A 17891-nucleotide genomic window follows, 5' to 3' on the forward strand; every position below is an offset into this window, starting at 1 on the left:
GTCCCTGAGTTCGCCATGAATCCACTTTCTCAGGTGCACCATGCAGCTTTTTGCCAAAATTACTAACTTCCTTCATATGATATGGTTTCATGGATTCTGTGCTTTGTTTGCAGAGGTTACTGAAGATGGTGGATGGTATAAATTTCAAGGACTTTGTGGCATTCTTATCTGCTTTTAGCGCTAAAGCTACTGCACAACATAAAATTGAACGTATGTGTATCTATCTGTACCGCTCAGTATTGGAGTACTTTCTCTCTGCACAATTTTGTAAGGTGGAAACTCAGGTGCAGTCGACTTTATGTGAAGTTGATACCTGAGAGCCGTTAGATGATTTGACTGATTTGACTAAATTTTTATCTAACGGCTCTCAAATATCAACTTCACGTGAAGTCGAGTTTACTTATTGCAATTGAACATGCTCCCTTCAAGTTATATTCCTTTGGATTCTTATGTTTACCGAGTTATATAAAAAATAGAAAAACACTATTCATAGCTCAAACATTCTTGACACATGTATAAAATACGATTTTTACCAATTACTTGTGTATTTAAATTGTTTTTTAATTAACAAAACAAAGAAGAAAATACGGATGTCAAATCGGTGGTTATTATAAAAGGTGTAGATATAGTGGGATCGAAATAAATAATCAATAAAAATGTGGTTGACGGGTACCTGGCTACCGGCAAGGTGCTAGTGTTACAGAGAAGTTCTAACTTGTGTCCTTAGAAGTAGTTTTAATCAGAAGATGTAGAGTAGGTTAAAAATGCTGAATTTTTCTCAATTTATATGCAAGCATAATATAGTTTGTTTAGTTGTTATGGTTCCATTGGTTCATAGCTCACTCTCAAAGAACTTCAGGTCTGTCATTTGTTTGAATCGAATGGTGGTACTTAGGTTTACTTGTCCATGGCAGTGTGGTTTGCTTTTAGTGGCAGTAACTAGGTTTACTTGTTTGTCTATGTTGCAGTTATTTTCAAAGTATATGATTCGGACCGTAATGGGAAGGTGTCTTTCAATGATATAGTGGAAGTCCTAAAAGATTTGTCTGGTTCATTCATGTCTGATGAACAGAGAGAGGTATCACCAAAGACTATACATGTCCCAATTTTAATTTCATCTCGCTATTCTAAATGAGTGATTTGGTTTTGGTCTCTGTTCTTTGATTTGCAGCGAGTTTTGAGCCAAGTTCTCAAAGAAGCCGGATACACAAAAGACTCCTCTTTGACATTGGACGACTTCATTAAGGTTTGTAAGTTTTGTATATATATAGGGGTATATGAAAGAGCTAGTTTGTTTGGCACAAACCATACAAATAAATAAGGGAAAGAATAAGGATAGAAGACTTATAGTTTAGTCGTACACTAAAATGTAAAATCTGTTAGGGTCATCAAGAACTTGTCTGTTAGAAGACTCCACTTTTAGCCTCTTCCGTTTCTTTCTATTTCTGGATATTGTTTAATTCTTGTTTCCCATCTGTCACAGGTTTCTATTTCTGGATATTGTTTAATTCTTGTTTCCCATCTGTCACAGGTTCTTGGCCAATCCGAACTAAAAATGGATGTTGAAATCCCTGTCGATTGAAAATGGCTTGCTGTATTCTTCACTGTTCTTGAAAGAAAAAAATTGTAATCTGTATTCTGTATTCATGAGATTCGTGTAATATAGCTCTTGTGGAAATGGAATTTGCACAAATACTGTTATCTCCTTGGGGTTCTTGACTTCTTGTATCATAGTTCTCTTAGGCCAAGTTAAGTTACTAACTCAGGACAGACATACAGAGATTCTTAGAGGCAGGCAACTGTCTTTGTATTTTTTGTCCCGAGACACTTGTTAAGACAACCTTAGAGCCACTAGTTGATTTCAGGTTTATAGTTTAATTTATATAATTTTTCATTTCCCTTGAAATCTTTTCAATAATTTTCAGTTTCCTGAATTCAAATTTGAGGCAACATTTGCTACTTGAAGCTTCCAACTTTTGATGATTTATATGGTTTCTTTCTCAGTTCTCACTGCATATTTAAATTCTTCTTACTGTGCCTTTTTCAGCAGTCAGAAATTCTCTCTTCAGCACAAGCTAAAAGCAGCTTCATTGAATGTTAAAATTGTAAGATTAATGTTCTTTTCTAGGCTCTTACATGTCTTGTTGGCAGGGCTTGTATTCATTATAAGAATAAAGAACATGCATATTGTTATTGTTGGTGGTTTCTGTGATTAACTTGTTGCTAATAGTTCCCATAACTAATTAATATGTTACACTAATCTCTATGGAAAAAATCCTTTAAAATGAGGGAAATTGTAAAGTGACAAACTAAAGAGTTAATTACTATTGAATTTGTAATTTCTATTATGTGTGGGTTTTACTATCTTGATTTAAAGGTAATTAAGCTTTCACTTTAGAAGAATTTGATCCAATCTCTATATTTTTGTGGTTTTAGCTTATTCAAATTTTGAATGCCAAACTAAAAATAGTACTTCGTATATTGCAACTAAGATCAATTAGTAGTGGCAATAATCTAATCATGCATGGTTATTACTCACTAGTTTTTTCCATTCAAGTCCTTTTGAAGCAACATAAGAATATAAAATTTGTTTGGCTATTTTTTTCCAACCGTAAACATGCTTCCATTTACTAGGAGCAACAAACTATAGATTTTGCAATAAGGTTGTGTTTGTTTATAGAGACAGGACATTGAGATAGGGACACAAAGATACAAAATCGTGTCTGACAGATGAGACATGGACAGAGACAATGTGTTTCGGGAATGGACAGAGATAATGTGTCCAGGAACACTGAATTAGTGTATTTTGTATTCATCCTGACAGGAAGGACACGGAGACACTAATAAAGGACACAACTTATTTTTCATTTTTTCTTTCATTATTATTGTTAATTTTTTATAATTATATTTTTTATTATTATATTTTTCGTCTCAAATTTTTTGAATGAAAAAAAAATAAGAATAAATTAGATTTTCATAATTTGTTCTAATTTATCACCAAAAAGGATATAAGAACACAAAATTTTGTGTCTCTGTCCTCTATGTCTTGTTCTTAGTGTCTTGTTCTATCTTGTTTTCAGAAACAAACGCAGCCTAAGAGATGCTAAGAACAATTGTTAGAATTCTTTGTATTTTTTATAGTGTCATGTTTAGTAATTTTTTAAAGTATTGATCGTTTATCAATTTTTTATTTATTTTTCTTGTTCATACAATGGAAGTTTTTGTTTAGAGCTTTTTTTCTTTTTGTTTTTTATGTTCTCTGGTACATATTATTGTATCTTCTAATGGAATTTTTAGTATTCATTGTTCATATATGTATATATATTTTTAAATATAAGTGATTGATTTTATTAGAAAGACCAAATTAAATACAAAAAGAATATTAAACAAGAGTACTGAACAATTATGATTAAAAGTATTAAATTTCAACACATAAATTTAAGTTCTTTTTCAAAAATATTACGACCAAAAAATATTTAAAAAAAATATAATTTTGAATGATATAAATTTATATCTTTTTCAATTATTTTTATCTAAACTTAATTTTAAATAATATAATTTAAACAACATTTATTTTACTATAATCTATTTGATACAAAATTACTAAATATAAATGACCTTAACATCAACACAAAAAGTTTACAAAATCAATCTGATACAAATTGTCATTTGCAAATTTTAATCCAAACACAAGATAATACGAACTCTCATTTATAAACTTTAATCCAACCACACTCAAAATAATACAAATTCTCATTTGCACACTTTAATCCAAAACACACACAAGATCTCTATTATTGTTTCCAAATGTACTATGAACTATTGCTTATAGGTGAATATCTTGTATTTGCTGATATTCTTGCTGATCTCACGAATGGCACCAATTGCTGCAAGCACTGTAATGAGGAAGCATGTGAAATTCAAAATTTGGATGTACTCTTAGTGCAAAGTAGCTTTACACGTCCACAAAACGCCACATAATAAAAAATAACTAATATTTTCATTGATTGCGTAAATAGTCATCCAAAATAACGGATGTGATTGCACGACTGTGTAAAACATTTTACATTGTCAGTGCATCAAAATTAAACTCACTAAATAAAAGCAAAAAACCTCTCGTACCTATGCAAAAAGTTTCAAAAATATTTTAACGTTTAATTTGTGTCAATTTTATTTCTAAAATTTTGATTAGTTTCATATGGCAAGTAAGTATATGACGTGTGTATTTGATATAGTAAAAAAGAATGAAAACAAAAAAAACAAAAAATCCTTCGCTTAATTCTTCATCTTTTTTTATTAACTAAAAATACCAAAAATACTCTGCTCATCTTGAGTAACAAAGAAATAGTAGTATTTTTTAAACCTTTTACAAATATCAAAATATAAAATATACTTTGTGCTGAAATATTAGAAAAAATAAAAAATGAAATAAACTAAAAAAAAAAATCAACCACCACATTTATTTACATTTAAACATATTATGTTTGCATCATATGTTCTTCTAACAAAATAATTAACTATTGGAATAAGCTAACATTTTTACAGTACTGTAACCAAACTTTTTCATGACATCAAAATATATTCCTATAATAGCTAATTGGTGGATGAAGTTTTATATCTATGTAATATAGTTGCAAAAGAAATTGGTATGGTATGAAATAAATTTTGTTCTTTTGATTATTCAAGTTGACAAAATTGATATACTAAGAAATCTTTGACGAAATAATAGTAATGATATCAAACCTGATATGCTCCCACAATGTGAATGATAATGCAAATATTACCAAGAGTCCAATAAAAAGATCAATAAAAAGATCAATAAAATGAAATAACGCTATTAGTACTGGTTTGTTTATATGTCGATTTTCTTAGTCATATTGGTATTATAGAGATTCTCATGCATTCAAATAAAGCAAAAATCAAGGAACACTCTGTTTCAGCGAAGACTCAACAGATCAGAGATCCTACTTTCATTCTAAAAAAGGTTTCTAACTCTTCAGACACAGTAACTTAAATAACTTCCTCCTCATATCACTTTTGTGTTTCAAGAACACAACCAATTAGCGCGTATTCAATTCAATTCGGAATCAGGAACAAGATCTGATTCTAGATGGACATTGAAGAAGCAGCGTCTAACGTTGTTCCCGCCACACACAAAAGTGTCGAAGTCGATGATGATGGCAGATCCAAAAGAACCGGTTTGCGATCTCTCTCTCTTCTAATTAATTAATTACTCTTCTTTCTTTTGTTTTTTCTCTTCATTTTCTTTCAGTTATCTTCTTCACCATGTCTCCGATCCTCATCCTAAGGATGAATAATTGAATATCATGCAAACTTCGAAGAAAAAAAAAATATTTTATACTAATTGTATTATTAAATTTTAAAAAAACGGTTTCGCGTTGAGGGATTTGAATAATATGCAAGTTCTTACGTTTAAATCACACTACTCTTAAGTTTAAGGTAACCAATCATGTAATCGTTTTGAATGGAAATAGAACCTTCCATATCGTGCATGCCTAACAATTTTCTATTTCTTAAACAATATAAGAACTTTAATGCATTTAATATCACAAAAAAATTTAAAAAATATATATATATTATTTTAAATATTTTTAATGTATATTTTATATTTCAATGTGTATTCTATATTAATGACTAATTTTAGTAGCTGATTTTAATATATTTGTATGTATTTATATACAAATAAATAGTAGCTAATTTTAGTGTACAAATAGTATTTTTGAAAAACTATATTAAAAAATAAGATGTACAATAGAATTATTCCCTTTTTTTAGTTAATAACAAGATTCAAAAAAATTTAATTTAGGTTAATCTAATAGTTCGTTTAAGCAAGTGTCATGTAAAATAGTTGAAAAAATATTATTGCTATTTTTAAGAAAAAAATAGAAAAATATTTTATCAAAACTTATTATATTTGAATATTTTTTTGTAGAGTTTAATTTTGATGCACTGATAGTGTAAAACGTTTTATAGAGTTGTGTAATTACATCTGTTTTTTATGACCATTCACACAATGAATGTAAAAGGTAGTTATTTTTATTGATTTGGCGTCACTTAATAAAAATTCTTTTTAACCGTACCTTTGATTATAATTGATTGTTTATCTTTTTTGTTATATCTATTGTTTATACTGTTAATATATCAAAAATTAAATTCTAAAAACAATTATCTGTAAATTTTCACCAATTTATTTATATTTGATATGAGGTGAAAATTAAAACTGATACGTGCAGGGGATGTATTGACGGCAACAACACACATAATAACAGTGGTAATTGGGGCAGGAGTGTTGGCACTTGCATGGGCCATGGCCCAACTTGGATGGATAGCAGGCATTGGCATTATGATTGCATGTTCATGCATCTCCATTCTCACTTACAATTTCATAGCTGATTGTTATAGATATCCTGACCCTGTTACTGGCAAGAGGAACTACACTTATATGCAAGCCGTCAACTCATATTTAGGTATTTTTTCTTTTTTAGTTGGGAGCAAGAGAAATACTTTTATAAAATTGGAAAAGTGGATGTATATTTGGATTATACTATTGCTCGTTTACTTGTTTTGATGAAACGGCCATCTTCATTTTAGGAAAGTTTTATCCAATAATTAGCTCATAAGTTGTTAATGTTCTTATCCAGGGAAGTTTTCATTAATAATTTTTTTTTGTTTTAGAAGAAGGAACATCTGATCTTGATGGTATTAAATTAGTTGCATTGACTCGTTATTCAGAAGAAGTAGTAGAAGTGAACAATTATGGGTACAATTGGGTATTTAAGAAAGATTTGGAACATTTAAACCCAAAGAAGATGTATAGCGCTAACTCTTTAGCTCATAATCAGAAGCACAAGTTTTTGGAAATTCAAGATTTTTTTTTGTGACTGAAAAAAATTAAAAAAAAGAAAAACAAAACAAACAAAACAAGGAACTGCTTAAATAGAGGGACAGTCCCGTTTAAGACTACTCTTAAACTTCTCCCAATGTGAAAGAAGCTCCACATAACTTCATCGCCATCTTTGCCATAATATCTGCCACAGTTTTTGCATCTCTCATAATCAAACGAAAGTCGCCAATTCCAATGCATGATATCTCTTATTTTGAGCACCAGTGGATCAATAAACCCAAACCCATCTTGAATAACAAGATTAAACATGTGTCTTTAAGAATAAAGACACTGATATATAATTTGATAACTCATATATATATATATATTGCAAGCCAATTATTAAAAGGCATATTAAATTCATATTTTAATGAATTTCTGAATCTCAAATGGATAAATAGGTGGGAAAATGCATGTGTTTTGCGGATTGATCCTATATGGGAAGCTGGCTGGTGTGACAGTGGGATATGCAATCACCACTTCAACAAGCTTGGTGTAAGTTACAAAAATTCAGAAACTAATAACATCTATATAATAATTAAAAGAACTACCTTGAATCTATTTATTAAGTGTGTGCATGTGACAGGGCTATAAAGAAAGCAATTTGCTTCCATGAAAAAGGCCACGATGCTTATTGCAAGTTTTCGAATAATCCCTACATGATTGGTTTTGGGATTGGACAAATTTTCTTGTCCCAAATTCCAGACTTCCACAAATTGACATGGCTCTCAACCATTGCTGCTATCACCTCTTTTGGTTATGCATTTATTGGAAGTGGACTTTCCCTAGCAGTGCTGCTCTCAGGTTATTACTTGTACCTATATTCTGAACGGAGCTTACATTCAAACACTAAAATGAAAAAAAGATATGTTGAGATCAAGTGACCGCTCAAAGATCATCCAAAAGTATCATTATTTTAATATTTAAAAGACATTTTGGGTATGAGCAGGAAAAGGACAAGCAACTAGTTTAACTGGAGTCAAAGTTGGAGCAGAGGTGACTGAAGCAGATAAAATTTGGAGGGTCTTTAGTGCTATGGGAAACATTGCACTTGCTTGTTCTTTTGCCACTGTTGTTTATGACATCATGGTAATAAATCTCACTATGTTACTTGTACTTATTTTATCCTATACAGGATTATAAAAAATGGGTACTAACGGCATTATTTAATTTCATGGTGTTTAATATATTTAGGACACATTGAAATCAGATCCACCGGAGAACCAACAAATGAAGAAGGCAAATGTTGTAGGGATCAGTATGATGACAGTATTGTTCCTTGCATGTGGTGGACTTGGCTATGCTGCTTTTGGGGAACACACACCAGGCAACATCCTCACTGGCTTTGGATTCTATGAGCCCTTTTGGTTGGTTGCTCTTGGTAATGTTTTCATTGTCATTCACATTGTGGGAGCATATCAGGTTTGATATCATTCCTATTATTTCTTCAAAGATTTCTTAGTATATCAATTTTGTCAACTTGAATAATCACATGAATATGATGTGACAGGTGATGGCTCAACCATTTTTTCGCATAGTTGAGATGGGTGCTAACATAATGTGGCCACATTCAGATTTCATAAACAAAGAACACCCAACAAAATTGTGGATCTTCAAATTCAGGTTGAACATGTTTAGGTTAGTTTGGAGGACAATATTCGTTGTAATTGGGACAATAATTGCCATGGCCATGCCATTCTTCCACGCATTTCTTGCCCTACTTGGAGCAATTGGGTTTTGGCCACTCATTGTGTTTTTCCCCATACAAATGCACATTGCTCAGAGGAACATAAAAGTAGCTTCGTTAAAGTGGTATGCACTCCAACTTTTGAATTTCACATGCTTCCTTATTACGGTGCTTGCAGCAATTGGTTCCATTCGTGAGATCAGCAAGAATATCAGCAAATACAGGATATTCACCTATAAACAATAATAGTTCATAGTACATTTGGAAACAATAATAGAGATTTTGTAGTATTTTCTTATCTTGCCGTGCTTCAAAAGGACCTGAGTGGAGAAAACTAGTCGATCAGTAATAACCATGCATGATTAAATTCTTGTCACTACTAATTGATCTTAGTTGCAATATATGAAGTACTATTTATAGTTTGACATTCAAAAATTGAATAAGCTAAAACGATAAAAATATAGAGATTGAATTAAATTCCGCTAAAATGAAAAAGCCGATAAAATGAGAATTTAGTCATTTTTGAATTAAGACAGTAATATTCACATATGATAAAAATTACAAAATCAATGATAATTAACTCTTTTTTTTTTTTTTGTAACTTTACAATTTTTCTTATTTTAGTGGATTTTTTTCCATAGAGATTAGTGCAACATATTAATTAGTTATGGGAACGGTTAGTAACAAGTTAATCACAGAAACCACTAACCATAACAATATGCATGTTCTTTATTTATTCTTATACAAGCCCTACCAACATACAAGAAGACATATAATGAGCCTAAAAAAGAACTTTAATCTTACAATTCTAACATTCAATGGAGCTGCTTTTAGCTTGTGCTGAAGAGATAATTTTTTATTGCTGAAAAAGGCACACTAAAAAGAATTTAAATATAGTAATCTCTTTTGTAAAACCGTGACCATAGCAGTCTATGATCGTAGTTTTAACGTGACCGTAACTTATCTATGGTCACCATATTGTAAAACCGTGATCATAGCTTACTCTATGGTCACCCTTTTGAAAAACCGTGACTATAGTTATCTATATGGTCACGGTTTTAGCGTGACCATAGTTTACTCTATTTTTTGAAATTTATTTTTCTAAAAGCATAATCACATCCCAAAAATTATGATAATCACAAAATAAGTCTAAAAAGGAGAATATTGTGTTGTGTGACTGTAGCAGATCGGGAATATTGTGAGAAGTTTATAAGGTTCCATAGGATATGTACCAATAGTGAGGATGAGAAAGACTATGAGTTGGTCGCCTCTGATCCTGAGGAGAGAGTTAGTTTCCCCCCTTTAAGTCGGACAGAGCGTCCGTTTTTCTATGCCTATGACTACTTTTTTACCAAGTTAGGTATTGCCCTTCCCTTTACCGACTTTGAAACTGAAATCCTTTGGACCTGCAATCTTGGGCCTTCATGAACTAGGAGTTAGACCTACTCTTTGTTTGCTTTTATACTTGTTCGTGCTGACAAAACTTGGGGCGGCCAAGAAGAAAGCTTCTTGGATCTCTTTCTGGGCTAATCAAGGCAAAAAGGTTTTTGCCATTTTCGATGACTCCTTCCATGACTTTAAGAATTTTTATTTCAAGGTCCAGGCTGTGGGTGAGGTCCATCCCTTCTTTTTAGATGAGAATAAGGAGCACTCCTTTCCACTTTGGTGGCAAGAGAATCTGGTAGTGTTTAAGTACCCCTTAGAGAGCTTAGACGAGGTGGAGAGGGCCTTTGTGGGTGTGTTGGAGGAGCACTGGGGGCGGCCTCCTCATTTGGACACGAAGAAATTTTTAGGGGATCCTGCCCTTCTCCGTTCTGAGCTAGGTAGTACCCGACCTTCTTTGATTTTTACTATCTTGCTTTAGTTGTAATGTTCGTAACCGTTTTGTTTCTTATTTTCCAGAGATGGCTTCGGGGTCTGATTCCATGAAATTTCTACGCAAAACCAAGAAGACTATAACTGCTCAGAATTTACAGAGGAAGGCGGCGGGGGAGAGCACCTTTCAACTTCCACCAAAGAAGTCAGACTCGGGTCTTCAAGGTCCGAGGAAGATTATTCCGACCCCTCACGTCCGTTTGGCTCCTACCGACCTGCCTTTGGCGAGTTCTGATGCTGTTTCCTCTCTTTCTTCCTCCGAGCCTGCTCCCAAGAAGCAGAAGATATTGGGAGCTATTGATATTAACGACAAGGATTTTGATGGTGGGCCTTCACTGAGGAGCATATTGCTCCTTATGGTTTTGTCTCTACTGACAATGTGTCCATCCTTAAGAACTTTCATTATATGGCCCGTAACTGTGTTCAGATGGCTAACCTGAATGCTGCTTTGGCGAAAGAATTTAAGAAAGTCCGTATCAATGCCACCAGCGCTTTTCTGGGAAGCGCTAAGGCTGAGTTTGAGAGGGTTGAGGGTTTGAAGTCTGAGTTGGAGGCGAAGAATGTGGGGCTGGAGCTTGCACTGGAAAAGGAGAAGTCCCGAGCTACAGCAGCTGAGGCCACCTCTAATTTGGCGGAGGAGATGGCGAAGAAGGCTAAGGAGAGCTATACCAGGACATATGCTGAGCTGCTTGAAGCGAAGGAGAAGCTTCAATCTTCTTATGATGATTACGCCGAGCTTCAGGGTCACATGGTGAATGGTATGACTGCCATGTACGAGAATTTGAAGGAACAGATCCAGGTTCTGGCTCCCAATCTTGACCTCTCTTTGTTTAGCATGGATAATGTGGTGGTGGATGGTAAGATTGTGCCTGCCCCAAATGAGGATGAGATTCCTGTGCCCGACCCGAAGACTAAAGCTTCCCCAAGCCCTTCTGCTGAGGCTACCCAGTCCGAGGCCGGCCCTGATGTGGAGATCGTAAATGGTCTGGATGGTTTTGTCGGGGCTATTCCGATCTCGGTTATTCCTCCTCCTCCTCAGGATGCGGCCACAGGGGCGAAGCTCGACCCTTTGTGACTTTTACTTTTATGTCCCTTTTCAATTTATGTACTTGATGTGGCCCGGTCTATGAGTCTTTGAACACCTTTTTATGTAATAGCTGGTAGTTAAACACTTTTACCTTATAGTTGCTTCTAGAAACTTTTAAGTTTTATGTTTAACCTTTTGGGGTTGTTTACTTTGTTCTTCAACAATTTGCGTGTAGCGCTTGGTTTTTATTCTCAGTCGCTTCTTATCCGCCCTTGATGGTTGGTTGTGGAAAACACTTTTACCCTTTAATTGCTCTTTAGCAACTTTTGAGCTTAATGTTCATCCTTTTTGATATTTTGGTCGATTGCTTTGGTAGCGTAGCGAATGTCTCCTAGGTAATGTTCGTGGTGAACCTTTACCTTTTCGTTGCATGGATTGAGCCTTTCTGGACATTTGGGTCTTACCTTTCAGCTAATTTTTTATAGCTTTTGTAGGTAGTATCTGAGTTGCTTGGCTTGCGGGTATGTTGATTAATTTGCTTTGCTTTGCTTTTTAGTTGCCTTTTGGCAAATTTCTAGCTGGCGTTTGTGTGTTCTGAACCTTTAGTTGCGTTCTTCTTTTTAAGTAGTGTTCCTTCCAAACCTCTACCTTTCAGCTTTTACTTAGCAACTTTTAGGAGTAGTGTTCGATTTCCGAACTTCTACTTTAGAGGTTCCTTTGAATGTCTGCAGCCTTTAGGTTTTGTCCGACCTTTGCGCGGTCGAGGCATACATTGTTCCTTTTTAGTGATCCTTTTGGTGGTCCGACTTCTCTGTCGGGCCTTTTCAAGTTATTTCTGCAACTCTGTTTTTAATCCGACCTTGTTGGGTCGCTTTGTACGAGTTACTTTTATAACTTCTCATATTAATTTGAACCTCATCGCTTCATCCTGCCGACCTTGTATGGTCGGGCATCGATTTTTTGCGTTTTTTCGAGCATAAATTAATGTGCCTTGGTAGGAAACTTTTTAAGGAATGGATGATTTTATTAAGATAAAATGCAAGAAATGAAATATCTATACATGCCTGGTTACCCTGTAGTTCGGGGCTCCCTTAGTTCTTGACCTGGTGCCTCATTAAAAAACCATTTGCTGGGAAAAAGAGTGCACCTTGGTTCAAGTCTTTCTAGCTGTAGTACGTTCTCAGGTTACAGACGTGCCATAACCTCGGGAGCTTCCGCCCTTGGAGGTCGGCCACCTTATAGTAACCTTTTCCTAGTACTTATGCAACCCGGTATGGTCCTTTCCAATTGGCAGCTAGCTTTCCTTCTCCCGATCTGCCTACTCCGATGTCGTTTCGGATCAGGATAAGGTCGTTGGTCATGAAGCTTCGTTGGATTACCTTCCAGTTGTATCTGAGTGCCATTCGACACTTTAGAGCTTCCTCTCTTATCCGAGTTCTTTCTCGGACTTCTGGTAGCAGGTCGAGTGTAAGGCCCAAGACCTTTGAAAAGTCTTATTTTGAAATAATCCCAAATTATATATTTATTTATTTATAGTTTTAATTTCAGAAATTATTTTTATTAAAAATAATTAAAGGTAATTAATTGGATTTGAAATAAATTAAGGTTTTTATCCAAACTCTATATTTTAGATTATTTAATTTATATCATAATACTTTAAGATAAAGAGAAATTAATTATATTACCATGGATTTTCAATTAGAGTAATTTATTGAGAATCAATTAGTACTTTTATACGACAAATAATATTTTAAAGTAATTTTAGAGATTAAATTAGTTTTTCAAATATTAATACTTTATGCTTCAATTTTATTAAAATTACCAAAATATCCTTATACCTAATTTTTACCAAAACCCTAAATTACCCAAAATATCACCTTAACCCTAATTTGCCCAAAAACCTAGCCGCCAATGCTAAACCCCCTTCATACCCCACTAACTGAAGAAAGAAAGAAGGAAAAAAAAAGAAAAAGAAAGGAAAGGGAGGAACAGAGAGCAGAGGGCGTTGAGGAAGAAGGGGAAAGGGGGAAGAGGGACGAGAGGGAGACGGCGCTGACAGGCGTCACTGCCGCCGCACCGCCATGTCACATAGAGAAGAGAGAGGGAGAACCAAAGAAGGAGAAGAGAGAGAAGGTCGCGCTGCTACCTCGCCGCCGCTCGTCGTGCCGTGTCGCATCGCCGTCCAGCCAAGTCGAAGGAGAGGCATCGCCATCACGGTTGACTGGGCTAGCTGAGGGAGAGTGAGAAATGAATGAGAGCGCTCACGATGGAGAAAGGGGAGATGTCGCCACTGTACCGGTCACTGTTGAGCCGCCGGGCAGAAGCTTCCATGGCCGTTGCCGTCGAGCTCACAAGTGAGAGAAAGAGAGTTCGCAGGTGAGAGAGGAAGGTGTTGCGTTGCTGTTCGTTGCTGTGCAGCCTCTGCCACGCCTTGTCGTCGCTAGAGTTGCCACCGCCGTGTGCCACCGCCGCTTCTCACCGCCGAGGGGAAGCCTTGCCTACGTTGCTGCCTTCCGGGTCAGATTCACCGGTAACCTTGTTTCTTGCTTTCTTGAACCCTGTTCCACTTCTATTCTGTCCCACTGTTCTGATTATTGTTAGTGTCTTTGCTGCCTTACTCACTCAGATTAATGCTACCGCCGCCAGAACGGGTTTCCTGGTATGATTTCTGCTTCTTGCGGCTCCACCGTTCTGTTCCTCTGTAGCTGTAGTGAGTTTTCCATCTAAAACCCTTATAATTATTGTTGTCATATGCTTGTTCTGATTCAATTTTTGATATATGTCCTTGTCTTCGGTTTCTTGAAACTATTTCAGTCACTGGGTTGTTATAAGAGGTGTCGGGGCTGTTGTTGTCTCTATGGGGGTTATTGTTGTCACTGTCGCCATGAATTGAAAGAAAAGGGAATTATCACGATAAATTACGCGGACTCAGCTAACTGAGGTAGGGGTGCTTTTCTTAAACTTGTTTTATTTTCCAGAGTTGTTGTAAATCGATATTAATGCGTAAAATACATCTTTGGTGATTTCTTGAGTCTTATGAATTGAATAGAGTTGTTTTGGATGAATAAGATTATTAGTTTGATTGATAGATGGATCGATTGAGAAAGCTGAATATTCTGATTAGTTGACTGATGTTGTTAAAGTGGTTTTCCTTGAATTAATGGGAGAGATTTCATAATGGCATTTAGTTTAATTTTGGAAACAATTCGATTTTAGGAAAGGTTTAGTATTGAAATTTGATGTGATATTGAACCCGATTTGATATTGGAATTTGATTTTAAAATAAATTTAGAAATGACTTAGTATTTGGAAACGATTTGTTTATTGAGAATAATTTACTATTTTGGTAATGGTTCGAACAGGGTTTGAGGAACGGTTTGGTTTGAAACTGTTTGAGAAAACTGAAAGTTCTTAATTATTGATTAATGCTGTTGAATGAGGTTGATTTAAACTGCGATTTATAGGATTGGTTGATTGGATTCTGGATTTTGCAATTTCCCTGTGTTGAGTGTGGTTGTTGTGAAAATTATTATTGGAAGTGATTTTAATGATTAACAGGTGTTTGGTTTGGTTTAGTTGGGACCCGAAAAGGGTGGCAAAATCCGAGTTTTAGAGGAGATGCTGCCGAAATTTTATAAAATTGGAAGTTTTGTTTGAAGTAATTATTTAAAAAGATTTAGTTCTTAAACGTTATTTGTTTCAGATTGATTTATTTAGAAAAGAAAGAATTATGTTTTAAATTGAGATTGTTGATTAACGAAAAGAAGGATGATGAGGATTAATTTGAAATATGATTTTTGAATGAATTTAAAAATAGGATATGGATTGACGAATGATGATGATATTGAGAATGGCTTAGATATTGATGAATGATGAATGAATTATTTATATGGCTTATGAATTTGAAATATCTGAGATACGAGGTTCCCTGGATTAAGTGCCGTGGCTTGCCACCACGTGTACCAGGTTGAAAACTCGATACTCTGTTGACCCTACGACGTAAGTGTGACCGGGCACTATATAAATTCCCGGGAATGATACCCCCATTGAGCAATATTGATTATTTGAGAAAAAGCTATGCATAGACTCTTGGGGATGCACGTCGGGGGACAGTCTAAGGACAATTCAGACTTGTCGGGTTGGCTGGATAACCGACAGATGAGCCTCATCAGCCATAGGACAGGCATGCATCATATGCATTTGTATGCTTTGCTTGGGTTTGAACTTGTTTTGGTTTGCCTAATTGCTAAACTGTTCTTAACTGCTACTTGAACTATTTGCTGTAACTGCTACCTACTTGTGCTTTCTTTGTCTATCTTGTCTGTGTTTGTTCTGGCGTGCTACATTTGAGAATGAACTTGGATGCTGAATTAATGATTGTGTTGTTTGATTGCGTGGTTGATTTCTGATTGAGATTTTCTTATAAGTAAGGAAGGATTTTGGATTTCTGAAAGATTAAACATTGTTTCTTTGAAAAGGATTTTGAACGATTTCCTATTGGTTTTAAAAGATTCATAAGGCAATGATAATCACTGAGCTTGAAAATAGTTTCTTATTAAATATCTTCTTATGAAAACTTTGAAACTCCGTGGTGAGACCGTGTGGTTAGGTTCTCACCCCTTACAGCTTTACCTTTTCAGGAACCGGATGAAGAAGTATTAAGAAGAGTTATACTGCGTTTGGTTTATATGCTGTTGTGTTAATTAGATTATTTTCTTCCCTCGTCTTTGTTATTACAAGTTTGTAAGAGGGATAGGAATTGTATGTTTTATATGTACAATATATTAAATTACTATGTAAGGAGTTTTGTATATGAATCTATGCCTGTTTGTATTTTTCTTAAGATAACGTTATTTATTTCTGGTTTTTCAAAGAAATCAGCGATACAGTGTCGAGTCATAGGCTCCTATTTTAATATTTAGTATGTAAAGTAGTCGTAATACTTATTGCTATCAGAGTAGCGCAGCCGGAAGCGTGACTTCTGATAGTGAGGGTGTTATATCGAGCTCTTCTCTCTGTGCTTAGGAGTTGATTTCCTCATTGTAAAAGATCACCCTGGGGGATCCTTCGTCTACTTCGACAGAAATCATTGCCTCTACCCCGTAGGCTAGTTAGAAAGGCGATTCACCTGTGGTGGAATGTGGTGTTGTCCGATACACCCACAAGACTTGGGGGAGCTCTTCTGCCCAGGCTCCATTTGCGTCTTGTAGTCGGCGTTTCAGCCCGGCCAATATGACCTTATTGGCTGCCTCTGCCTGTCCGTTGGCCTGTGAGTGTTCTACTGATGTGAACTGGTGCCTGATTTTTAAGTCGGCTACTAGGTTTCTGAAACCTGTATCAGTGAACTGAGTTCCATTGTCTGTCGTTATGGAGTAAAGAACCCCAAACCTTGTGACAGTATTTTCGTAGAGGAATTTCTGACTTCGCTGGGCAGTGGCGGCGGCTAGGGGTTCTGCCTCAATCAACTTTGTGAAGTAGTTTACTCCCACTATGAGGAATTTGACTTGTCCTAATCCTTGGGGAAAGGACTTGAGGAGGTCGAGTCTCCATTTTGTGAATGGCCAGGGGGAGGTAACGCTAATAAGCTTTTCAGGTGAGGCTATGTGATAGTCGGCGTGCTTCTGGCATGAAAGGCATGTTTTTACGAACTCAGTCGCTTCCTTTTGTAAGATCGGCTAATAGAAGCCGGCTTGGATCACTTTTTTAGACAGTGCCCGAGCTCCGAGGTGGTTGCCACACATGCCACTATGAACGTCCTCCAGGACTTCGTTTGTGATGGAGGTCGGTACGCACTTGAGGAGGGGCGCCAAGATCCCTCTTCTGTACAGAACGTCGTGCATTAGGGTGTAGTATTGTGCCTCCCTTATCAGTCTTTTAGCGTCTTTCTTCTCCAGGGGGAGTGTTTCAGACTTGAGGTAGTTGATTATAGGGATCATCCACCCTTGGTCTTGGTCCGATATATATAACACCTTCTCCTTGCTCGAGGTTGATGGGTGCTGCAAGGTTTCTTGGATGAGGCTTCTGTTATTGCCCCCTGGCATGGTGCTGGCAAGTTTTGAAGGTGCATCAGCTCGAGCATTTTATTCCCGGGGTATGTGTCGGACCTTACATCCGCCGAAGCTCTTGAGCTGTTTCTTGGTTTTGTCCAGGTATTTCTTCATAGTTGGGTCTTTCACTTGGTAACTTCCCTCTATCTGTGAGTTGATTACTTGTGAGTCACTGAAGATGGTGAGCTTCTGGACTCCGACCTCTTTGGCCAGCCTTAAGCCAGCCAGCAGGGCTTCATATTCTGCTTGGTTGTTTGAAGCAGGGAACTCAAACTTTAGGGATAGTTCTATTTGAGTTTCTTGGTCGCTTTCCAAGATGACACCTGCACCGCTTCTGGCCTTATTTGACAA

The 17891-nt window shown here is 35.8% G+C and overlaps 2 protein-coding genes and 1 long non-coding RNA gene across 3 annotated transcripts in view; all 3 read left to right on the forward strand.

Annotated features, from left to right (window-relative positions):
* The window catches only part of LOC107606283 (calcineurin subunit B), a gene marked incomplete in the record, with an annotated part of 2400 nt that extends 430 nt beyond the window's left edge, over nucleotides 1-1970 (forward strand). Inside the window, 5 exon segments of the mRNA XM_016308323.2 lie at nucleotides 1-33; nucleotides 114-210; nucleotides 969-1078; nucleotides 1172-1246; nucleotides 1532-1970. Of these exon segments, the coding sequence (XP_016163809.1) occupies nucleotides 1-33; nucleotides 114-210; nucleotides 969-1078; nucleotides 1172-1246; nucleotides 1532-1582 (366 nt within the window).
* On the forward strand, nucleotides 4882-8992 carry LOC107606281 (amino acid permease 8-like). The gene is made up of 7 exons (XM_016308321.2): nucleotides 4882-5198; nucleotides 6255-6488; nucleotides 7306-7399; nucleotides 7491-7708; nucleotides 7854-7993; nucleotides 8099-8326; nucleotides 8415-8992. The coding sequence occupies exons 1-7, from the start codon at nucleotides 5111-5113 to the stop codon at nucleotides 8835-8837; spliced, it is 1425 nt and encodes a 474-aa protein (XP_016163807.1). The 5' UTR covers nucleotides 4882-5110; the 3' UTR covers nucleotides 8838-8992.
* LOC110264432 lies at nucleotides 13650-16360 on the forward strand. Its single transcript, XR_002350598.1, has 3 exons — nucleotides 13650-14023; nucleotides 14120-14434; nucleotides 16120-16360. It is a non-coding gene; the product is annotated as an uncharacterized LOC110264432 (long non-coding RNA).

Source organism: Arachis ipaensis, chromosome B07 (assembly GCF_000816755.2).
Source record: "Arachis ipaensis cultivar K30076 chromosome B07, Araip1.1, whole genome shotgun sequence".
Taxonomy (NCBI): Eukaryota; Viridiplantae; Streptophyta; class Magnoliopsida; order Fabales; family Fabaceae; genus Arachis; species Arachis ipaensis.